The sequence below is a fragment of the Hypanus sabinus genome, chromosome 12, assembly GCF_030144855.1.
Source record: "Hypanus sabinus isolate sHypSab1 chromosome 12, sHypSab1.hap1, whole genome shotgun sequence".
Taxonomy (NCBI): Eukaryota; Metazoa; Chordata; class Chondrichthyes; order Myliobatiformes; family Dasyatidae; genus Hypanus; species Hypanus sabinus.
In genome coordinates, this window is record NC_082717.1 from 73917439 (window position 1) to 73942921 (window position 25483).

At 40.8% G+C, this 25483-nt stretch overlaps 1 protein-coding gene across 2 annotated transcripts in view; it reads left to right on the forward strand.

Moving 5' to 3' along the window:
- The first annotated feature begins 2674 nt into the window (after positions 1-2674).
- The window catches only part of jag1b (jagged canonical Notch ligand 1b), a 50352-nt gene continuing 27543 nt past the window's right edge, over positions 2675-25483 (forward strand). For both annotated transcript variants that reach the window (XM_059986216.1, XM_059986217.1), the window contains exons 1-5: positions 2675-2949; positions 3202-3504; positions 12833-12881; positions 16581-16835; positions 17498-17558. In XM_059986216.1, coding sequence (XP_059842199.1) covers positions 2884-2949; positions 3202-3504; positions 12833-12881; positions 16581-16835; positions 17498-17558 — 734 coding nt within the window. In that variant the 5' untranslated portion in view covers positions 2675-2883. The remainder of the gene's footprint in view (positions 2950-3201; positions 3505-12832; positions 12882-16580; positions 16836-17497; positions 17559-25483) is intronic.

Genomic DNA, 25483 nt, shown 5'->3' on the forward strand with positions numbered 1-25483 from the left:
ATCTAGTTCATGAGCAATGAAATTGAAGATCAATTCAAGCTCAATCAGGGCATGAAAGTCAGCTGAACTAATCCAAGGTTCTTGGAAGAGCCTGATAAGATCCAAATAGAATGATGTTGTGCCACCCCCTCGTGATTTGATGCCAGATAGGCAATCATCCAGCACAGTAGTACCATGAAACAGAGCTTACCAGCACAAGGCAAAACTAGTCTCAGAGATCTATGCAACAAATTTAAATCTCAACTTCTTATTGGTGTAAAATAACTGCTATTGCATTTGGTAACTCAACAACACCCTTACCTGCTTTAAATCTAGCTAATTTTCAAACTTCAGCTTATAATGGTTCAACCAGAATATTGCAATGCCATTACAGAATCCATTCAAGTCTTCAAGCTTATTTGTTGTTCAATAACCATGCATTTCATCATGTGGATAAAGATCTCAAAGGGCATTGAAAGGGTGAATTGAAATAGTTCGGTCAGTACATTCCATGGAGTGGGTGTATAAGCAGTGAAAGATCTTCAGAGGAGAAGCAGTAATCCAGAATCAGATTGATCAGTGATCGAAAAGTAGTCGGGGGACACCAAAAGGACTCAGATGGATCTGTGGAGGAATTTGAAAACCAAGAGGAGGATTCTGAAATCTCTTCATTGGGTAACAAGAGTGAGGTTGATGATATAAATGTGCAAGACTTTGCAGAGTTCTGGATTTACTGGTGCAGACGACTAACAGAGGTAAGAAAGCAGTCAGAAGCAACAAGTCGTCATAGTGAAGAAAAGATGGACACAAATCTCAGCAGTGAATTGACTGAGGCATGAGAAAAGGCTAGCTATCAAGCCAACATTCTTAGGTTTATCTTTTGGATGAGTTAATTGTTTATACTTCACTCAACAACGAGCCAAGGGGGCTGAAGACATCAGCCTGAAGCATGCGACCTCTCTGCTGGCTTAGGTTCTTCTGCTACGGAGATGGAGGAAATGAGAATTCAAGTCTGGAGACCACACACAACAACTCACGGGTAGCATTACACCTTATTTCCTTATGAATTGGTGAACTCCAGGACTTTAAATGGCATAACTCAAGAGCAGGTATCATATAGATGAAGAGCACAGGAACAAATATGGAACCCAAGGGCATATATTGGCAAAAGATCAGAAATCTTGAGGATATGTTATTTACAGGGACAGGAAACTGGGATTACTTTTTATAATATATAACCTAACCTAATTTGGGGAGATAGTGTCCTGCAATCACTTCAAGACATTAATCTTGCCCACTATACAAATTAGTTTATTTTCTGGTAATCTGCTGTAGAATAAACTTGGCATATCAATAGGTCTCTCATCACTGCTGGTTTTAAAACACTCTAATTCAGGGCATGATATATATACAGTGCAAGAGAAAGTCACTTCAATAATACTTAAATTTAGACTCCATATAATTAGTAACTGAGGTTATGTAAAGTCAATAATTTAACCACAAGAATCCACTGATGTTCTCGAGGTGCCCCGGAGCAGGCTGTATGTTGGCCACACCAACAACTTACTACTGCATCTCAACTCCATTTCAAGCCTTAATTGTTAAAAATATTAAGAAACATTTAAATAGGGCAATTCCTTTATAAATGATCATTCCTCTGGATCTGTGTAAAGCGTGAGGGCACATAGGTATTTGATAATGAGCAATAATTGAATATTGTAAACTTAATTTCCTCATTATCGTCCAGTTAAGCAAACACAGGTTTGTCTCGGACACGTTCTCCAATGAGTAGCGACTGGGAAACAACCTCACATTTGTATGTCATTTAATGGCAATTGATACCAAAAACTTTCTAACTCAATTCAGCCGCATCGGCGATTTAACTCCCGCTTTTGCTGCATAAAGAAGCGTAACAGGGTTATTTTGCAATTAATCATTTCGATCGAACAAGACTCCTGCTGGGAAATAATAGATGAAATTGCATAACTAATATCTCTCACAAAAATATAGACTTTCTTTATATCGTGGACTAAAAGGTAATACGAGTGGGCAACATTGCCTGATTACGGCAAGCACGGTGCATTTAGCATACAGCAACCACATGGGCGAAAGGAGACGCCTACAGGTGCAACACCAGGAAAGCAGCGAACTCCACTCTGTGTGTGTATGAGAGCGAGAGCGACGGGCTTCAAATCACTTTCATTTTACTTTCTTGTTTTTTCTCTATAAAGTATGCTGCTGTGGGAGCTTACATAGAAAAAAAACACTAAGTCGGATTTTAATGACAGCGGCGATTATTTAGAATAAGTGCTCATTTCCCATGTGTACAAGCCCCCCCCTTTGAAAAGTTTTCCTCTTCACCAACCCCACACACACTTTTGTTTTGTGTGTGTTCACGCTTAAATTCTCCATCTGTGGCACGATTCTGTGTCAGTTTCCATTCCAACAAACCAACTTTATTTTCTTGTTTTAAAAGACTGACGGGGAGGGGGGAAGTGGGCGTTGAATGTGCCCCTGTCCAACCCCGCTAATGAATATTAATGAACGCATACGTCTGTCTCTCCTTCTCTCAGCCTGTCTAGATGAAGCAGTCACTATCACTAGACGGGTGTTTTGTTTTGTGTGTATGTTGGGGGGTGGGGGGATTTGTTGTGTGTGGGATCGAGGAGGAGATTTTTTTTGGAGAGGGGGGTGGAGAGTAGGGGGGGAAAGAGACGCACTTTGAAAATAAAAGGAGAATAATAAAAGAGGACTTTTTTTGCATTGATGATTCGCTTTCTTTTCAAAAAAAATTATATATAGCAAGTCTTTTCTCCAGTCGTGCATGTGAGAATCGGTGGACTATATTGCTGTGCGGCGGCCCGCTCCACCCTCAGTTCACCCAAGTGCAGGCAAGCCGAAGCCATGGGCATGGTTTGCAGAGGGATTTCACTCTTCACTGCTCTATTCCTCCTCGTCTTGCGGAGCCAGGTAGGTTTTGTGCGGATCGTTCTTCCGCGGTGGCATTTTTGTTCATATGCAAAAAAAATGCTAGTTTTATTTTTAAGACCTATATTACAATTTGCAAACTTGAGCCGTTGTAGCAATTGAACCTTGTTTAAGACTTCATTCCCTGTTTAATGAATTTTACGGTGTTCTACTCCGTTAGTTTCGAGAATTGTCCTCTTATTGCTGTCATTGCAATTTTTTTTAAAAAAACCTTGTTTCTTTTTCCACCACCAGTTATCCCTAGCATCGGGGCAATTCGAATTGCAGATCAACTTTATGCAGAACATTAACGGCGAGTTGCAGAATGGGAATTGTTGTGAAGGCGGTAGTAGGAACCCGCAGGACCGCAAGTGTGTGCGGGCCCAATGTGACACCTTCTTCAAAGTCTGCCTGAAGGAATACCAGTCCCGAGTCTCGCCCGGCGGACCTTGCAGCTACGGCTTCTCATCCACCCCGGTGATCGGAGGCAACACCTTTAACCTGAAAACGGCCGGCAGCGAGCGCAGGATCGTGCTGCCCTTCAGTTTCGCGTGGCCGGTGAGTCGCGGGACTGAGAGCCCTGGTGCGGCGGGGAGAGGGTGCTGCAGCCTCCGGGAGCCGGCTCTGCCTCGGCACTCCTAGCCTGGTGCCTTCTGTTAGCTCGCACTCCATAGAACACTTGTTAGGAAGTAGCGCTTACACTTGTTTCAGAGTAATTTAACTCCCTTTAGACGCGTGTGCTTTTTCCAAACCCGACTTGCACCCAGAACTTCTGTTTTGTACTGGTTTAGAGATATTCTACACAATTTGTGTTGGAGCAGTACTCTTCCTTTGCAGAAGGGCACTTCACTATTATTTTACGCTAGTTCCAGTGGTTCAAGGACTTTTCCTACTTTTTAAAAGCAGTGCTTTGTAGTTAAGACGCTCTTTAAGATTTTAAAGCTCACTTTGTCTAAAAAATAACAATCGTGTCTATTGGTGGATTTCATAGCGACGTTTATTAGGGACTGTTAGTAGTTATCAATTCAAATGCAGTATCTGGATACTATGTTGTATTTTTCCAAGTGGGCAATGCCGGTTTGTTAATTGGTCTTTCTGGTGTGAGGTGGTTCGGAGACGAGGTAGAACAGCAGGACATCATTCTGCAATGTGAGGCTAATCATAATATTAACCTGAAGACCGTTTTTTTTTGCCGCTGTGACGATGTGCAATGTCGATGAATGTTGCTGTAGGATGCAGTGTAGCCCAAGACTGGTCACCCTTGCGTTTAACTTGTTTCCCAGCCGCCAGTTCAGTGGTTGATTTTAGGGTGTGTTTAGCAGTAAACCGCGATGTAGATTTAAAGCGTGCCCCCTTCTCTTCCCCCCCCCGTGAGTAATTTTCAACTGAAGTTCTTTTCAAATTAGCTTCTAAATACCCCGCACAATTTAAAGTTTATTTTCATTTAAGGAAATTTAAACTGTTAGCATTGTAGCAGTGAAAATGAAGAATTTCGCATGTCCTGTTAAATTGTATTTGTATGTAATGGCACTGGGAATATTCCAAACCTCTTGTGTTAATAAGTGAACGGTTTATAATGGTCTCTGAATGTATAAAATGTTTAGAGTATTAAAGTTGGTGAAACGAGTTAAGAATTTGATTTTTGGAGATGGGGAGGAAGGAGAGAAGAGGATCAGAATTAAACTCAAGTCTATGATAGGTATTTTCTCCTAAATAAAGACTATCGTCTTCCCCAGGACACACAGGGAGCAAGCACATTGATGCTAATCTGAGATTATAATTGATGCAGCCTTTGTTTCCACAAAATTCAATTGTTGACATTTTATTTTGTTTTTTTGTGTGTGTTTTCAATGCACATGTCACTGGGCAGTTGTGTTTTTGAGTTATATATGCCAAATTCTGAATTTTGTGGTTGTTTTTGAATCATAACTTTTCACTTCAGAATGGGAAAGCTTGTTTGTGGGAGGAATGAGCAAACTTTAAGCACCAAGTTTTGTAGAAGAGAATTTCTTGCTTTAACCCTAGTGTTAAATGCACATCTTAAGCACATGCTCAAAAGTAATTTTTCTGAATGGCCTTATCACTCTCAGTTAAGTGGGAGATTGCAGAGGATTATCATGATTTATACATGGCCCTTTAAAAGATGAGATGAAATATTTGTGACTTGTTAAGGCAGAAGCCAACTCTGTACTGGCAAATCAACCACCCTGGAGCCCTTTTAGTATTAGGCCTTAAGAAAAGCATGTTAAAAGTAATTGAAGTATTATTGAATGGCTTTTGAGTCTGTGGTGTAAGAAGCATGTGGGAGGTGACAGTAAGTCCTGGAAATGCCTTATTTAACTGCATCCCCTGAACTTGGACCTTAGCATACTAGTCTTTTATTCTATCACCATTTAGGGTTTTTAGTTCCTTGCTAAGGGTTAGTATTATAGATGACCTGATACAAAGGAGCACATTCCTTGTAATTGGGGGTATATCGTTTAAAAAGCTGTGTTGCCTTGACTACAACTATTGACACTTCCTTTTCTTCCTTCATTAATGAAAGGTGGGCTCTATTTGAACATTGTCATCTTGCATGCTTGCCTATTCAAAGAGTTTGTACTTGGGAATTTTGGTTGTAATGGTGAATTTCCTTGCAGTCATTGAGGAATGTCAGGAATATTTTTGCAGATTATATGAATTGGTGATGCTTTTGCACCAATGGCCCAGTAGAGGTGTGTGGAAGTTGACTGGGAAATGTAAGTAATAGAGTGTGGAGATGGTGGGCTGTAAATTTGTATAGATGATTGGAAGGTTGAATGGGTTGCTAGGAAACGGTGCAGCACAGTGGAATAACTAAAGTGCATCAGAGCTGCACCTGCATTGGAACTAGTTAATGACAAAACTGTGTATCATGATTGAAATACAACTGTTATGCTTACAGGGAGGTTTCTGCTTGCAAAACAGCCAGTTTTAATTCTTAAATATGTGGCTCAAAAATGTATTCTCTCCCTCGTTCGTCTGCCCTCTACCATTGATGCAGAGTTATCTAGGAAAGCATGGCCACTTTCTTGTGTGTGGTGGAGTAGGGCCGTTAAACTGAATGCAAACAGGAAATGTGTCCTGCCCTAGGTGCCTCAGCCTTGATAGGAGTGCAGACTACTGAGATTCAGTGTAATGTAATTTCGGCTAGAATTTGGATAGACCAAATTTTTGACTAAGCCTAAGAAACTTTGCAGTCAGTGTGAGTCCAGCTACCTTGCCTGTACCCTTGATTCTGGAAGCTGAGTTAAAGCTTTGTTTGGACTTCTCCAGTTATTGCTGGTCTTGAACTTGGGCTTGAAGTAAGTTTCCCTGTGGTATATCAAGATCAATTGCAGTTTAGCAGACTAACACATGGGCTTGCCTTTGGTTATCAGTTGATAAGTGTTATGCACAAGCATTGGCGATAAACTTGCACTAATCACAGATTTGAAAGCTGATTTGTCAGGAGGTCTCAATAAGATGAAAGCTTTGCTTAAAGTATTATAGGGTTAGGAAATAAGAAATGCAAGACTTTTAATAATAGTGTACAGGCTTTCCTAATGTTTGGCAAAATGATGGTAATTAGCAAAGGAAAGAATCACAGCTGAGATTGAGGAAATAGGCAAAGGTACAACTAAACAAAACTATAATGTTTCCAGCGCTGCATATCCCTTGGCTGTTGTCATTTTAGAACTCCCATGGTTTTGATGTGCAGTTGTAGTCTCCAGGCAGCATAAGTGAAGTTGCACCTGGTACTTTGTGTGAAAGTGTGTGGGAAATCTCTGGCTATTCAGTCAGTGCACTAACTTTGCCTTCTGGCAAAATGAAAGAAGGGTAATCAACTTCAGATGCTGGGTGGGTTTTTCATCGAAGAAACCCCACTTTTTTTTTGAGGGGGATAAAGTTTATTTAAATCTGTTAATTCCTGCAGGCACAATGTTTAATGGCTTTGTCTAACGGAAAATGTGCTTGCTAAACAGCAGAGGTGGTTATGCTTTGCTGCGCTTTTTCTGGAAAGTAATTTATTTTGTCACTGCCTTTTGATGTGATCAAATTTCAGTTTAATGCTCTATTCCTATTCACTGACCACTTCTGAAAACCAACTTAATCAAACAACTGGAAAACTGTATTTGGTGTGATTATTCTTGAGTGAAGAATGCAAAGGATTAAATGTAATGACGACTTTTTGCTTCCTGGCATTAATGTCAGAATAGTTCAGTGTAACTTTGCAGGGTAGCAGTATGTTTTTCAATTTTTTTTGCCATTAGTAGGGATGCGCACTATCCACAAATAGTACCATCATCAGTAAACCATAATGTGTTTGGGGAGGGGAGGAATAACAATTTATTCTGGAAGCCATTTTGTGTGGATTAAAGTTCAGTAGGTAGGTGGATTAAACTGGTCATTGACTCCAAGTCTGTCAGTATCTTGTTGGAGTGATAAAGTAACAGGCATGTGGGTTTACTTTTGGCATGAAAATTGTTGTGCACGTTTGAAGTGTTAGAAGTGTATCTTTATTTGCTTTTACCCTAAATAACCACACCTGGTCCAGACCTGCCTTTTCATGATGTGGGTAAGGCTGATGGATTTATTAACTTTTCACCTCTTGTGCTTTTAATGGGCTTGCGCAGGAGATGGCATTCACAAAAACAGATGTGATGTTTAGGTTGTACATGAGTGTTGGAAATGGACACATTTCTAAAGCAAAAGTCTATATTTTACAGTGGGGAACGTATAGCACAAGGCTTGTGGAGCTTTACCTTTTTTCAAAAAAAGAGTTGTCAAGCTGAGTTTAAATCTGCTTCTTAGTATGATTTTTATGAAGTAAAGTATAATCTGGCCAGTGCTGCCTTGTGCAAGGCTTTGTATGTTTCCCCTCCCCCCTTTTTTTTAAAAAAAAAAATCCATTTGGCTTATCTGCTTTGAGTTCAGGAAGTGGTGTTGCAGCCACCCAGACAGAGGAGGGGATTGCTAATATTAACCAAGAACAATAGCAAAAGTAAAGTGACTGCAATGAGGATTACAGAATATAATGGACACATCGAGAAATAATGCCAATACAGGGGAAGCACCAGGAAGCGCCAGTACACTCAGCATTGCTCGGCTTCTAGACACGCACCAGAATTTTGTGCAATGGCCACTTTGGCACATTGTGGATTTGTAGGATGCTAATTATTCCAGCAAGCCTGCCAGATCGGACTTGAGCTCTGTCTGTGGGATGTTGTACGCGCCAGTTCAGATAGCGGTGCCTCTGCCTTTCATCATTTGGCAGTGGAAGGGCAGCTGCTGAAATACAGGGGTGCTTGCTGGCCTTCAGCTGCCAGTCTGACCACTGATGTCTCAAGGAAAGGTGGCAGCAGCTGTTTATACCATCAATTTTTTTTTAATGTCACAACTTAATGTGGCAGTTGACTGCTTGACTTCTGTTCCAAAGCCACAGGTTATTAACTTAGCTCCTGTTGGTGAAACAAAACCATTTCTTCCGTGCTGTATCCAGTCTCTTCCTCTTTGAAGCTGCAGGCAGTGTATTGGAGCCATGCCACTTGTAAAATGCTGGGCTAAATTCTAATGAGTCAAGGCATCCAATAGGGCTGCTGTCGAGCTTTAAGAGGTTCATTTTTAGAAGGCAGGAGTCCTTTAACATTGCTAATTAACACTTTAATTCACTCAAGTTAATTGCTATAATTGAATGCCTAGAAATTGCTTGGGTGTGTTGGAATTTAATGAAGGGATTAACAAATACACTCCAATGAGCAAGTTAAATTCTAGCATCTGTTTGATAGTGGTGTTTAAAATCTTGGAAGTATTTGGGTAAAGTAAATAAGGAGAAATTGTTCCATTGGTTTTTTGGATAACCACAGTACAGGTTCGCATTGATGGGCAAATTAGCCTGAGGTGATTGAGTGCAGATTTTTTGTGCAGAAATCGGTCAGGATTTGCAATGTGAAGATTGATTAGCAGAAACAGATTCACTAGTATCCATGAAAAGGTGAAAAACTCCTGGAGAGAAGAAATTTGTGTGGGTGGGGTGGGGATGGGGAGGAGGAATGGATCGAACATTTGATCAACCAACCCTTAATCTCAGCAGGTTTTTAATGCAGTTCTTCCAGCCCGTTGAATTGCCTTTACACCGAAAATTGTAGATTTATGAGCTCTTTTGAATTTGCTAATCCTGTATCATTTCAGAACTGAAGTCATTGTAGATTCATGGAATGTTGCAGTTTCCCTTCTGCAATTCCATAAGTGAACATATTATAAGTAACTTTATTTTGTGTTTATTGGGCAGCCCTGTGACTGCTTGGGATTTTCCTTTAAGATATTTAAAATGGGTTAGGTATTTAAACAAGGGAAGTGCTGACGAGGCTGCTTTGCTAAGGAAGGTGATGCATAACTAAGTGATGCAAGAACACTAAATTCATCAAGGAGGATGTTGTATAAATGCCTCTGATCTTTCCAGTGCTATATGTGTCCCGTCTGTACTGGAAAGTGAAATATCCATTTATCATGTCATCCTTCCTCCACCCACCAACCCTTTGCCCCCCTCCCATTAGTTCATGGCGCAGTGTATTTGGGACAGTGATGTAGAAGGTACAAGCTGTTGTTGCTGTTTACAGCTTAAATGCTATTTTAAAAAACCAACCCATATCCTTTTGTATAATTGAAGAACAATTGTCTTTGCTTCATGTGGATTGAACTGTAGTTGAAAATAAGCTTTCACAAGTCCATGTTACTTTGGCTAATCTATTTATTCCACTGAGTAATTATTTCAATTCACTTTTTAGTTACACTTAAGAGCTGGTGGTGTAACATTATAAATGTTCCAATAACTATTCTGGAGCTGTTGGAGATGGGAGAGTGCAATTTTAAATACAATTTATGGAAAATTCAGTTCCAAATAGAACTGGAATCACATGGGAATAAAGTTAAGACTTGCAGTTTCCCTAAGCTGTGTCTAATTTTTGAGCAGAGGTAGCTTAGTGATACCATTACACTGCCAAAGGATTGTATTTACTGGCACATGCAGGTAGATCCATGGTCTGGGTGCCCGAGTAATTACAATGACAGACAGAATGATTTCTTTGTGTGGGATGTATTGGTCTGAATAAGTGCACTGTTTTGAGCTGTCCATTAATTCAGTGATGAGCATAGGTCAAATCTGAGCATGGGAAAAATAAATGGCTTGCTGATATCTACCCATTATGGATAAGCTGGCAGTGAATCATTGAGAATGTTAATGGCTTGTATGTGTTAACATTAGCTATTAAAGTATGACAGAGCAAGTTTATACATAAAATATTAAGTGATTTTTTAAAAAATATAATGACATCTTGTACATAAGCTATCTGGTAATGGAACAGGATTTGGCCACATTTGGAATTCATTTCTTCAGAAGTAATTCCAGTCCCTGCAATGTGATCACCAAGGTGACTTTAAATACCCAACTGCCCCTAGAAAAATGTGGTTTGAAAGGGGTTGCTGGCATCTTTTACCTTGGCCTTATGGCTTGTTTGCCAAGTGAAGCCGAGAAAGGATGAGTTAACAGATTCGTCAGGTGCTGAAAATCTCGAGCAGCACACACACAAGATGCTGGAGGAATTCAGCAGGTCGGGCAGCATCTTTGGAGATGAATAAAACAGTCAGTGTTTTGGACTGAGAACCTCCAGGATTAATAAATGTCAGTTTTAACCCAGGCTAGCAATTAGGAGCCTGCAGCTGAGCCCAGGTGTGCTCTGCACTTGATATTTATGTGCCTTCACACTTTCCCAACATGGGTCACTAAATGAGTGGCCCTTTTGTTCCTGTCTTTCACTATCCCTTTTACTGGGGTGCACAGCTTGGTATTAAGCATGTGGCTATCTTATTCTAATAGGCAAATTTGGTAATTATGACTCTACATTTCCTTTAAAAAACCATTTATTGGTTAGGAAGGTTGTGGTCTCTGACAGTTTTCATGCCTCCATCTTTATCTGACCAGAGACTGAATCAAATTATTTGCAGCAACCCTGGTGTCGCATTTAGCTCTGAAATATACCATTATCCAGGTGGACCACTTCTGTGATGTTGGATAACCTCTTCCTGCCTCAACTTGTCTGACACCTTACCAGCAGCTTTTAATCTCTCAGCTGCTCTATTGCAACATTCTGCAGCCTAGCCTTTCATAAACTCATGTAAACTTGCTGATTTCTTAAATTTCTTCCCTACTACTGCATATAAATTAGCTAAGGCCTTTCTTATCCCCCAATCTGTCCAGAGGTCTTGGTCTAGCCACCAATCCTCTTTCTGGCCCCTTTGTGCACCTACCAAGTTTGCTCTGTCGTTATTGACCATGCTTTTGACTGCCCAGACACCAATTGCTCAGGCTAAGGCTTGTCGTCTTATGTTTGAAGTGCTCCCTCTTTGACTGCTGTTGGTTGGCTGCCTTAATCACATTGGGTGGCTTGGTGTCAAACTTACTTTGGTAAATCTTCAGTGAAGTGCCTTGGGATATGTAATCAAGCTTTTTTTTAAATACAATTTATCCTTGGTATTTAATTCTATTTGGATTGAGCCTCTGGTGATGCATGATCAATGCTTAGTGATGCCTGGCTTGGTCTATATACCCTCAGCTGGCATAAGTGAATTTGCTATTAAAGATGAAGGGTGGGTTTTGAATTCCTTGCATTTTGGGTTTAATTGATGCATGTTAGTTGATGCTACACTTGAAAGCAAGCCTCCCAATTGCTTCCGCACTTATTCAGATTTTTGAAGACATCTAGCTAATGCTGTGATCCTTTCACCTGACAAGTGATTTTGTTTTGAGATTGAAGGTTGAGTCTTTTAAATTGAGGTGTGAGGTATTTGTCTGGGCTTGCCTGGTTTTGTTCAACTTAGACTTTTCCCACAGCTGTCATTGAGTGAAACTAAAGATTCACTGGGCTCTTGATATGACACGTATAATTGAATCTTGATCCAAAAATATTGTTTATCACGCCTTGTTTTCAATTATTTTGTGACTGTAGAGATTAAGGCTTTGTTGCGCTGTACTTGTCCGTATTCTTTCTAATAAGCTGGCCTTGTTTCCCTAAAAGTCATTGAACTAAAACCCTAGAATCAAATTTGAACCTGTGGATTTGTGATGATTTAAATAATATTGTGCAAATCATAATTTATCATGAGAATTTGGGTTTTGCAAAGCTCTGCTGATTATTCAAAATGGGATAGCATGTGTAAATGTGACGAATAGGTGTGTGATGTCCCAGGATGGTTGTTAGCACCAGCTTTTGTTGTGCAGACAGGAAAATGTTCCTTTCTTCTGGGAATCATAAGATCTGCCCTTGGATATTTGATACTTGTGGGAGCAGTGATGGCCTGAGAGAGACAAAGCTATCTGAACAGGGTGCTGAAATGAAGAAAGCCCAGGAGATTGCATTGCTGGGTTTAACTCTTCCACTTCACAACAATCTTCGCTTACAAACAGCAAGGAGGGGGGAAAATAGCATTCTTGATACCCATTGTGCCAGAGAAACAGAATTGACAGCTGCTTTAGGTTTTACTCTTCTAAACATGAAACTTTTTTTACGGGCTAGGAAAATAGGTGGAAATGAAAGGTCAAATTAACTTGAGGCGGTGGGGGTGGGGAATTGTAATAGTATCTGTCCTTTGCACTTGTGATTGTTCAGGAGACAAGAACCTTTTCATTTAAAGATATGAAATTTATATTCTGCCCACCTTTCGGGGGGGGTGGTGGATGGAAAAGCACACTAGATTCTCAGTACTTTTCTGCGTTTGAAAGACTTGTTGAAATACCACAAAGGGTAGTGCAAGTACTTAAAAGGGGTTTCTTTCAAAGTCTTAATTTGCTTCCCAATTTTTTTAAAAAAATGCATTCTATTTTGTTTTGCAGAGGTCCTACACATTGATTGTGGAAGCCTGTGACTACAATAATGACACCAGTAAGTTCACAAAACTTGGGCTACAGATTTACGCACGGTATAATTAGAACTGGCACACTCACTGGTGTCTGTCTCTTCAGCTTAACCAGAAAGACTTCGGAAATGAAGGAGGGGATATAGGTAGTTCCAGTTCGAAGGCTTGGCTTGTGGTATAATGTGTAACCTAATGGATATTTGATCGAGAGAATTGATTCTTCCTTTTTGCCCACAACCAAGTGAAATCTGTTTAATGATTTTTGTGGGCTTTACTACATCGTTAACCTGGGTGAGTCTAGCTGCCACTTTCTTTCCCCTTAAATGTGGCTCTCCCCATGAGGTTGCAGACAGGTGGGTTGGGGGGAGGGGAACTGGAGCGTAACATTCCTTATTTGGAAATAAAAATGTTTTTATACAACTGATGGGTAATGGCAGGTGTTAAGGTCCTGGTGGCCTCTACAGCCTTGACCAGGAGTAAATATGCACAACTACATATCTCAAACCTGTAATGTATGTGAAGCTTGGATTTACTCAACTTAGTGCTGAGTTTTCAAGCATCTGCATCAACTCCTGACCCTAGCTTAGGATTTCCTCTATTTTCTAAAATGTGTGTTTTTATTTTTAATGCTTAAGAAATCAGAATAAGTGACTTGCCTGTTTCAAATAGCAGGTGAACATGAGTTGTAAACTTGTACAAGCACATTTAGTTGAGCTTCTGCCAGGCTTTTATATTCTGCTCCCCTGTGAAATTGTCATTCAGATGACCCGGACTCTGAGGTGGGGTTTGGATGATACTGAGGAGGACTTGTTGTTCAGTCACAATTAAGGAGTAGAATTGTTCCTGTGTGACATCATTTGTTCACAAATGCAGTAAATTTTGTTTGTTCTATACCAGCCTTGTGCTTGCTGGCTCTGTTTTAAGACCTTTGTTTGTTTTCAAATTTACACATAGCCTAGCCCTGCCCTCCTGAGGTATCCAGCCCTGCAACACACCCTCATTCTAACCCTTTGAGGATCCTTGATTTTAATCACACTTTCAATAGCTGTACTTGTAACTCTTCATGCAGGGGTTCCCAGTCTGGGGTCTGTAGATCCCTTAATGGTATTGGTCCGTGACATAAAAGGTTAGGAGCTCTTTCAGCTTTCTATCTCTGCTTGCTTAAAATGTTGCCTTAAAAATACATAGCCTGACATCACCCTGATTATAAAGTTGATATGCAGCTATTTCAAGACCGTCTGAAAACTGGTGCAAGATTGGGAGAGGAAAAGATTATTCTAATGGACACAATTTTAGTCTCATCTCCAGGATTGTGATAAGCAATTGCACAAATTAATCTGGTTCAATATTAGGCCAACTGTGGTTGAATTTTTTTTTAAATTCTGGTAGCTGACCTTTTGCGAACTTGCGCATAGTCTAGGCTGACTTGAGGGAGTATTACAATGTTGGAGGTTTTGTTTGAGGGGACATTGAACTGAGGCCACTCCTGCCTCCCAAGGCGAATGTAAAGATCTATGGTACTGTTTGGATGAGCAGGCAGTTCTGTCCACTGACAACTGATTGTCCTCCTCGGTATCACATAATGGGCCACTGGTCATTTTGTGAGTTTGCTGTATTGTCCAGTCTTCTGCATTACATCGGTGATTTCATCCCAAGACCTTCAGAAGATGTGAAGTAAATGTTGGCCCTTTCATTATCTTGACTGTGGAGTTGGTACTTGGCCCAAGAGGTTGTATTTTGGTGCTGGCCATGTTGGGGTAGTCATGAAAGCTGGTTGACAATTGGCCAGTAAGGGGAAGTGTTACCATTGTTACTGCACTGCTTTCTGCCAAATATGTTGTAATAAAATTAAAGCCTACAAGGCATTTTTCATGTTGAAGATGTCTATTTTAACAAGGAGTAGTCTGGTTCTGCTTCATTCTCATTTGTGTCTCAGTTAAAATGTTCATGTTGATATTTCCATGTATTTGGGTTTTGATGTATCTGCATGACTGTCGTGTTCTGGATTTATTACAAGAAAGTATTCAGAATTAATTTGCAGGTGAACTGCAAGTTCTTTATTCAAATATACAGCTGATGAACTATAATAAGATTTACAATTATGATGGGTTGGGCTTGATAAAGTCCCTCGTTAAAGTTTCTAAACAAGTTGGTAAAAGTGATAAAGAAATAACTTCAGTGCTATTTGGTTACTGTTGTTGATTTACCTGCTTTGACTTTCAAAAGGAAACCTCTCATTTTGTGGCCTTTGGGTGATGCTGTAGGAAAGCAAGAATTAATATTCTGAGTATGTGGCTTGCCTGGGTGATGCTGTAGATTTTAATACATTTTGATGGTTGGCTTTTCAGTTATCCAAAATACTTTTTAACACTACCGTGAATACAGTGCAAATGAATAGCTGTTGAAAATCTGCAGCTCCTCTGATACTGAGCCTGGGGAAGGCATATAAAGAATTTTGGGTGCAAGTGTAACTGGGGTTAATAATTATTTGCAATCACATATACAATTCCTGTTATTAAAATTGTCCCAATCCATCAAGCTGCCAGAGAAAGGAAATTAAGCTTGTAACAGTTTGACATAGGAGCCTTGGTTTCGGTTGAGTTGGCTGGCTTGCTTTATAGGTCACAAGTTTATTTAGTGTTGTGGTGGTATGCTCCGCAGACTAGAAACTCTGGTTCTTTTTGTCATATGCTTTGCAGAATATTCCTGTTTAGCTTGCATAATTTCCACGTCAAGTAAGAGCGATAATAAAAATATATAAAATAGTATATTGTATTTTCTGTTGGTGTGTTGCAGTCTCATTACCAAAGTTTTAATGTTAAATGTCATCAAAATTCAGTTAATGATTGGACTCTGATCATGTTTCTAGATTGTGCAATAGTGGTAGTTTATTCTTTGAATTATTTTAATGTCTTGAGTTTGGATTGGCTGTTGGCATTTGTGTATGCTGAGATATTAATGCTTCATGATAAATCTTCACTTTCTAACCAAGTGTTACTGGTATCAGGTTTAAGTGAAGCGTTTAAATTGGTCTGTTGTTGAATTCGAAAAGCATCGTGAAATGCCACAGAACTCCATGATGTGCCAGACAGTTGTGAAATATTATTTTGCCGGCATAATGTAAAGAGATAGTTTCAAGGTTGTTTTTGAAGCCAGAAATGATGGCTAATAATAGATAACAACTAAGAGCTGGTGTAGAATACAAAATCTGATCACAATGTAAAAGCTTGTCTACAGGGGATGAGGTCTGTGCAGGAGTGGTTTAATTTCAAGTGTTTACTGATATATCATCACTGCTGATCTGCAGCAAGTTAGTCTTTTAGTATATTTTCATGTCATCTGCTGTTGTGAACAAACTTGGCCAATCCTAATGAGATTTTAAGATCAAAATGTCAAATGGCAGCTTTCCTAATGTGAAGAACATTGAGTCAAATTTGAAGTAGCTGAGGGATCTTTTAGTCAATATAAATAAACTCATGAAGAGCATGAAAGCTACTCAGCTGATTTGGCTGGCTGATTCATGTTGTTCTACTTCATTGTGGAAGGTGTGGCTATTTGGCCCTTCCAGTGCATAATTGCTTTGATGCTAACAGTTCTTATTGTCATCAAAGCTTGAGAGCCTATAGCAATATCACCTGAGAATTAAAGTTTAAGAAATATTGTAGCTAAGCAACTATTGTGTGAACATGGCAGTGATTTTTTTTTCCTCTCTCATTTGAACACAGGTCCAGGGGACACAATAGAGAAGGCTGTCTACTCTGGGATGATCAATCCTAGCCATCAGTGGCAGACTTTAAGACACAATGGTGCTGTGGCACACTTCGAATACCAGATCAGAGTGATGTGTGATGAATATTACTATGGCTTCGGATGTAACAAGTTTTGCAGGCCAAGGGATGATTTTTTTGGACACTACACATGTGATCACAATGGCAACAAGACCTGCTTAGAGGGCTGGATGGGAAGTGATTGCAATAAAGGTTTGTGCTAGGAATTCACTTGTATGATGCAATGCAATGATTCGTCCAAAGTAATTGGTTTAAAAAAAACACTTCCAAATCAAATGCTGGATTTGCATTCAGGACATAGAATGGAAAGAAAATCTGTACTGACCTTATACATGTGACAGGAATTTAATGCAATCTTCAGATATTGGGATACTGTAACCCTCACTTTTGGGAAAAATCCTTCCAGTGATAGTACAGGTGTTGAAGTGGTGTCTGATATCCAAGCATTGGCTGTGAAATAAAGCCTATTCCAAATATTCTTGTTACTGAAGGTATGCTGTTAATATTTTGGTGCTCTGTTTATCAGTGATTTTCTAAATTTGAATTCTATATCTGCTTTCAGATTATAATGTTGACAGGTTTAAATATAAAATCCGAAAGCAAAATTTTGAAGATGGTAGTGAAACTAAAATAAACGACCAGTGAAATACTCAGTGAGTTCAGTAGTGTCTGTGGGAGAAGCACCTAATTAACATTTCAGATCCTTGATCTTCCGTCAAAGCAGAAGAGATAATTGACCTGAAATGTTAGGCCTTTCTCTACAAACGCTGCTTTATGAACTGAAGTTCATAAATTACTCCTTAAGTCAGAGCAAATGTACTAGTTAATGGTAACATTTGGCCATTCTTTTCCAGCTATCTGCCGTCAGGGTTGCAGCCCTGAACACGGTTCCTGTAAGACACCGGGCGATTGCAGGCAAGTACATTAGTCCCTCCTGAATGTGTTAAATGCGAGTCAGTGAGCATAATTAACAATAAAATGATCTAAAGCTGCACAGTGGAAGTATGTACCCAGAAGAAATGTGTGTCCAATGTTACTGCCTATTAAAACTTTGCTCTGAACCAAGAACATCAAGGATTAGACTAGATCGATCTTAATCCTTTTTTTCCGTACCTGCTTCCCCAAGCACTTGATAGCAGCTTGAGCATTAGGAGGCAAGTTTCAGACTCTTGAGTTTCCTGTTGAAGCACAACATTAAAATCTGAGCTAACATGTCAGAATTTAAATGACTGAAACGCTGAGAATGTTCCTTGTCATGTGTTTCAACTTGATTTGGTAGCATTGTCCAGCCTCTGAGTCAAGGATATGGGTTCAAACCCCACTTCAGTCCTCGGGCACATCTTGCTTGTCATTCTATGTAGTTTCTGGAGGAGCATTGGTGCATCCAGACCCATGTCTGGCTATAAAACTTTTCCAGAAAATGTGCAAAATATCTGTCCTTCAGCTAAAGCAAAGTTTACTTCACAAGGTTACACTGTAAGTGTTGCTTTAGCTTATTACTCATCAGTAATGTTTCATAGTAAAGTTCTTTCAAATGAAAATTGCTGAAAGATTTACTTGAAAGCAAGAATATGCATGTCAAAACAAAAATTGGTATATCCATCCAACTTGAGAATTTAAATAAAAATTGCCAGATTTTATTTAGCTATTTTCAGTCTGAGGGATTTCCACCCTCTTTCATGTTAAATAGTGGTCATATTGTTTCACTTATCGATGTAGTGTTTTGTGGGATCTTTGGAAGGTGTTATGAATTTTTCATTTGGACTTTGTTATAAATGCAGGCCAGTGGTGTAATGACATCCACACCAGTCTTCAAAGCGAGTGGTACCTGGTACGAATTCAGCCAGCTCCTTTCACACTTCCCATCCGTGCTGGTTTGAGCTCGCAACGCTGCCTCGTTTTCTTTTTAAAAAAAACAGATAAATGCTAAAGAAATGGCAAGGTTGCTGCCTGATGTTCCAGAACTGTTATAAAAGATCAAACTGAAATTAGTGCTTAACTCTTTAAATCAATAACAAATAATACTAAAAAATTTGTGATTCAATTTTATTCGTCATGTGTATTTTGCAATTTCAAGTGAAACATGTCGTTTGTGTTACGCTGGGTTGAGTAGAAGGAAAGTGTAGTGATTTTATTGTAGATTAAAGGGTCAGCACAGTATTGTGGGCCAAAGAGCCTGTGCTGTAGTATACAATGCTCTGAAGCTGCTTTTAAAAATGCAATGGCAGGCTGGATAATCTATCAAATAAAAATAGACTTGATCTAAGAATGGTTTTGAACAAAACTGAAGTTTCAATCAGATCCCCTCTCAATCTCCTTAATTCCAGCATGTACAAGCCCAGTCTCTGTAACCTTCCTGCGTAAGACAGTCCAGACATCCCAGTTACGCTGCACTTCCTCTACAGCCAGGGTGTCCTTCCTTAACCCTGGAGACCAAAACTGTACACAATACTCCAGGTGTGGTCTCACCAGGGCTCTGTACAAATGCAAGAGGATTTCCTTGCTCTTGTGCTCAATTCCCTTTGCAACATTCTATTAGCCGCCTTCACTGCCTGCTGCACTTGCTCATTCACCTTCAGCGACTGATGAACAAGGACTCCGAGATCTCTTTGTATTTCTCCCTTACCCAACTCTACACTGTTCAGCTAATAATCTGCCTTCATGTTCTTACTCCCAAAGTGGATAACCTCCCACTTATTCACATTAAACGCCATCTGCCAAGTATCTGCCCACTCATCCAACCTATCCATGTCACCCTGAATTCTCCCAACATCCTCATCACATGTCACACTGCCACCCAGCTTAGTATCATCAGCAAACTTGCTGATGTTATTTTTTATGCCTTTATCCAAATCGTTAATGTAAATGGTAAACAGCTGTGATCCCAATACTGAGCCCTGTGGCACCCCACTAGTCACCACCTGCCATTCCGAGAAACACCCATTCACCACTACCCTTTGCTTTCTATCTGCCAACCAGTTTTCTATCCATGTCCATGCCTCCTCTCCCCCCCCCCCCCCCCGATGCCCTGAGCTTTGATTTTACCCACCAGTCTTCTATGTGGGACCTTATCAAATGTCTTCTGAAAATCGAGGTACACTACATCCACTGGATCTCCCCCGTCTAACTTCCAGGTTACATCCTCGAAAAACTTGGTAAACCCATGCTGGCTCGGCCCAATCCTATCACTGCTATCTAGATATGCCACTATTTCATCCTTAATGACTCTAGCATCTTTCCCACCACCGATGTCAGGCTGACAGGTCGATAGTTCTGTTTTCTCCCTCCCTGCTTTCTTAAAAAGTGGGATAACATTAGTCATTCTCCAATCGTCAGGAACTGATCCTGAATCTAAGGAACATTGGAAAATGATTACCAATGCATCCGCAATTTCCAGGGCTGCCACCTTTAGCACTCTAGGGTGCAGACCATCTGGACCTGGGGATTTGTCGGCCTTCAGTCCCATCAGTCTTCTCATCACCGTTTCCTTCTGAATGTCAATCTGTTTCATTTCCTCTGTTACCCTATGTCCTTGGCCCATCCATACATCTGGGAGATTGCTTGTGTCTTCCTTAGTGAAAACAGATCTAAAGTATATTTCCATTGAACAATACATTTTCCCCTAGACAACGTTAGAGCTATTTCTTATTGATTATTATTATACCCGCGCTTAGATTTAGTATTGACGACGTATATTATCTGTATGTTTGCATTGATATTTTGTGTATTTTTAATCAATAAATACTGTTAAAATAGTATCATCAGACTTCAACGGACCTCTCTATCTTTGCTGGTAAGTGACCCAGTTACAGGGTTCATAACAACTTGGGGTTCTCGTCTCGAGATTTGACACCAAATTGGAGGGCCAGTGAATCGGGCTTGTAAGTCCAAATTTGGATCTGGTTACGCGGGTAGCCAGACGGGAAACCAGCAAAGATGAATGTGGGTGAATTTATAGAAACCCGACTCTGGAGGCGACCACCAAATCAGACTTGATAAATTCAGCGAAGGGGTTAAACCTTGTAGAGGTAAGGTTGTCAATGAAAAAGCGGGAGGTGCGAAGGGCAATAACTCAGTATTACATTGGGAAGAATGTGTTTGCAGCTGAGGTATTGGAAAATATCCCTGAAAAGGTACCAGCTAGTGGGATGGCTCGGTTAGAGTTGGAGAAATTAAGGTTGGAACATGCAATTAAGGTAAAGCAGCTGGAAGCAGCTGAGAAGGAGAATGAAAGAGCCGAGAGAGAGCATGCGCTCCAGCTAAAGGAGTTAGAGGTGAAACGGGAGCAGGAAAGAGCTGAGAAACAAAGAGCATGAAATTCAGTTAAAACAGCTGGAAGCAGCTGAGAAAGAGAAAGAGAGCTGAGAAGGAGAAAGTATGGGGAGGCAGAGAAACAAAGGAAACATGACTTGGAGATGGAGAAGCTAAGGCAAGGGCAAAGAGATCAAGAGTCAGACCGAGAGGAGCGGTTTAATGTTAGTCGAGAGTTGAGGTTAGTACCTCTGTTGGAGGAGTCGGATGTTGATAGTTATTTCTTGCTTTTTGAAAAGGTGGCAGTGAATCAGAAGTGGCCCAAAGAGCAGTGGGTGGCGCTGTTACAAAGTGTGTTAAAAAGGAAGGCACAGCGGGCATATATGGCGTTGGCCATGGAGGAGGAGAGTTATGACAAAGTAAAGGTGGCCATTCTTTGGAGTTATGAGCTAGTACCAGAAGCATATAGACAAAAGTTCAGAACTTTAAAGAAAGGGTGGAATCAGACGAATACCGAGTTTGCCTATGAGAAGGGTGTGCTCTTGGACCGTTGGTGCACAGCAGAGATAGTGGAGGAGGATTATTGGCGTCTCAGGGAGTTAATTCTGATTGAGGAATTTAAAGGTTGTGTTTCGGAGGATATCCGGATGTATTTGAATGAGAAGCTGAATAAGTCCATCTTAGAATTTGCTAGGTTCGCAGATGAATATGCCCTAACCCACAAGTCAAAGTTTTCCTCGAATAAAAGTTACCAGAGAGACCATGGGAATGTTCGAGAAAGCCCGCCGGCTGAGGCAGAGGTCCCGCCGGGAGCTAGTGGTAAGATTGAGGGGGAAAGGCCAGACAGCCAGAGATTTCCGGGCTTGACCTGTTTTAATTGTGGAAAGGGGGGGCATCTAGGTGCTTTGCTCCGAGGAAAGAGACAGGAAAAGGGAAAGCAGCAGTCCCTATCAGATGTGCTGTGGTAATCAATAAATCGACAAGAGAGCCCCGGGTAGACAGAGTACGAGAAGGGTCTGAAACTTGTCTGTCAAACGGAACCGTGTCTACTTGTCTGTCAAACGGAACCGTGTCTACTTGTCTGTCAAACGGAACCGTGTCTGTGAGGGAGGGAGATACACCAGTTCCAGTACAGATCTGGAGAGATACGGGGGCTGAGCTGTCATTGATCAGCAGTAAGGTACTAGAATTTGGTCGCAAGACGGGAATGGTAGCTGTGAAAGGAATAAGTAAAGGGACAGAAATGGTGCCCTTACATAAGGTCATTATGGATTGTGAGCTGGTGTCTGGACCAGTTGAAATAGGGGTGCGATCAGAATTCCCGAGAACTGACGCGGACGTCCTTCTTGGTAATGATTTAGCAGGTGGTAAGGTTTGGTCAGCAATGACGCTGACGAGTCGGCTGGTGAGTGTTGCGGCCCCGCCCCTAGATTCCAAGATCTGTCCCGCATGCGCGATCACTCGCAGCATGTCGAGAAAGGCAGCTGAGAAAGGGAGCAGTTTAAATCCAGCCAGTTTCGATTTGGATGAGACATTTTTACCGACCCTGTACCACGAGGGTTTAGAGGGTGGTAAAACGAAGAGTAGTAAAGTGAAAGAGTAAGGGAGAGGAGGTAGACCTGCCCTTAGCGAGGAGAGAAGTTCTAGAGGCAGGCGATAAAGATGAGAAACAGCGGTTAAAAGGTCCAGAGTTGGACAGGGATGATCTGTCTGGTTTGGCAGAACTGTTTGAAGAAGTTGAAAATTCAAAAGGTGTTTCCAATAATGAAATGAGGGCAGTCCTAGATGAAAAGGGTGCACTTACCTTGAAGTCTGCTGGGTTGGCAGATGAGGTTGTTTCAGCCTGCGGGGTTGAGTTTACTCCGGAAGGGAGTTGCCCAGAGAGTAGCTGGGAGAATCAGGGGAATTTAGAATTTGGACCGGGTGCAGGTATTGAAAGCCTGAGAGAGGCAAATGTCCCGTTTGAGTGTGTCCAAGATGTGGATGCACATGGTACTGAACCTAGTAATGGAGCTCAGAAAAAGTCTGAGGTATTTGATTCAGTTGTGGGTCAGATAGACTTGGTTCAGTGAAGAAAGGGTTAACCTTGGTAATAGTGGGAAGTGAGTTCCCAGGTGTTTGTGTTCAAAGATGTGTTAAAAGTTAATGGTGATATCAAAAGTGGGGAGATAAATATTATTATTGAAGGAAACGGGAAATATGTAGCTCCCAAATCGAATGAAGAAAATTTAAAGCCTGCGGATCGCTTACAGATTGAGTTGGAAGATGACTCGGGGTGGGGGGGGGGCATGCTATTGTTATTCCAGAGTGTGGTGTGAAGAGACAGAATTTGAAATGCTGCATGAACAAAGAGTTCGAACTGAACATTAATAGCCTGAAGGGTCCTGAAGAGAAAGCTAGCAACTTGCGTAAAATTAAAGAATTGGGTGGAAATGCAGAAGATGGTCTAAGTTTGGGACACGGTGTTGATAAAATAACTCCTATGAAAGAAGCGGGGCAAAAGCCTATTTCGCCAGGGTACTCAAGCTCCCCACGTGGGAACTAACCGGAAAAGAGGCGACGGTTAATGGGGACGCTATTTTAAATAGCAAAAGCTGGTTTTATGGGATTTTGACAAAGCATGTGAATAATAAAGACAACCCCATGGAAGCCTGCCTGTTAAGTTTGAAAGCAATAGAAAGATTAGTATTTGCATGAACTTTTGTAGTTTACACGTAAGCTAAGATCACAACTCTAGTTTTTGTTTGCTGAAGGAAATAAAAATAGGTGGTTATTAAATTGAAGTCTGATGCTACAAGACTTTAGTAAGGTACAAGATGTTAAGATATTAAAGGAAGTGACACTGTAATCATTAACTGTCTAATGCTGAATTGAATGTATAACTGTATTACTCTGTAGTGAAAAGGAAAAGCTTTTGTATTGTGTTAGATTCTAAAATCCTGTAAGACTCTGTACTACTTTTTCACTGCTGGTGAAAACGCTTTGAAGAAAGGGGGTGTTATGAATGTACCACAGCTCTGAGGGGCCGAAGGGTGTGGCATAGCACCCTCCTTTGTGAGAATCGCAGGATTGCTATTGATTTCGGTCAGGGGACCCAGGAAGTGAGAGACGTGCGGAATGTTTTGACCCCCCGGCGATATAAAAGCTACGGGAAACTGCCATTGTCTCTTGAGACGGACTTGTGTATTACAATACTGTGCTACGTGGAAGCCCTCAGGCAAAGTGGGCTGGTTAAGGGAGGGATTGCCTCACCCCAACCTGATTGACATCTGAGACCTGTGAGTCAGGATAAAAGAGGGTCTGTGGGAACAGCCCCTTAGACGCACCAGAAGAAACGCTAGCGATCCCGTAATAGCAGAAGCCGATGGGAGGAGGCCATGTGCGTTCGGCTCCATTTGCCCCGGAACCGGTGGCTTTTATCACGGAAGAAAGGCTTTTAGCTAACAACGGGGAAACCAACTCCCACCGACTCTCGAAGGGTTGACATCATGAAAGGGACTGGGCAAGTTTTAACCCATCTTTCTCTCCAACCAAAACGCTGCAGTTTGAACGAACTAGCAGTGACTTTTATATTTCCATCTGACAATACATTATCCCCTAGACAACGATAGAGCTATTTCTTATTATTATTATACCCGCGTTTTTAGATTTAGTATTGACTATGTATATTATCTGTATGTTTGCATTGATGTTATTTTGTGTATTTTTATCAATAAATGCTGTTAAAATAGTACCATTAGACTTCAATGGATCTCTCTATCTTTGTTGGTGACCCAGTTACGGGGTTTGTAACAAAGGCCATTCAGTACAGTCCCAAGGTACCTGTGCAAAGGCAGATTGCCAGGCCTGCACTCCAGTGGAGGGAAAGAATTTTTCATTTGGACTTTGTTATAAATGCTGGCCAGTGGTGTAATGACATCCACACCAGTCTTCAAAGCGAGTGGTACCTGGTACGAATTCGGCCAGCTCCTTTCACACTTCCCATCCGTGCTGGGTTGAGCTCGCAACGCTGCCTCATTTTCTTAAAAAGAAACAGATAAATGCTAAAGAAATGGCAAGGTTGTTGCCTGATGTTCCAGAACCGTTATAAAAGATCAAACTGAAATTATTGCTTAACTCTTTAAATCAATAACAAATAATACTATCTTAAATATTTGTGATTCAATTTTATTCGTCATGTGTATTTTGCAATTTCAAGTGAAACATGTCGTTTGTATTACACTGGGTTGAGTAGAAGGAAAGTGTAGTGATCTTATTGTAGATTAAAGGGTCAGCACAGTATTGTGGGCCAAAGAGCCTGTGCTGTAATATACAATGCTCTGAAGCTGCTTTTAAAAATGCAATGACAGGCTGGACAATCTATCAAATAAAAATAGACTTGATCTAAGAATGGTTTTGAACAAAACTGAAGTTGCAGACATAAGAGCAGCTTTAAAGTTCCTTGCTCTTCAAATTGGGAGTTGTAATTGTGGATTGTGCCATGACTTCAAGTTGATTCTATGGTGCTTGTGTTTGACAGTTGCTCTGAAACCATAAGCCAGTAAAAGGTAGTATCCCCGCCCCCACTTCTAATGCTTTCATTTCTTTCC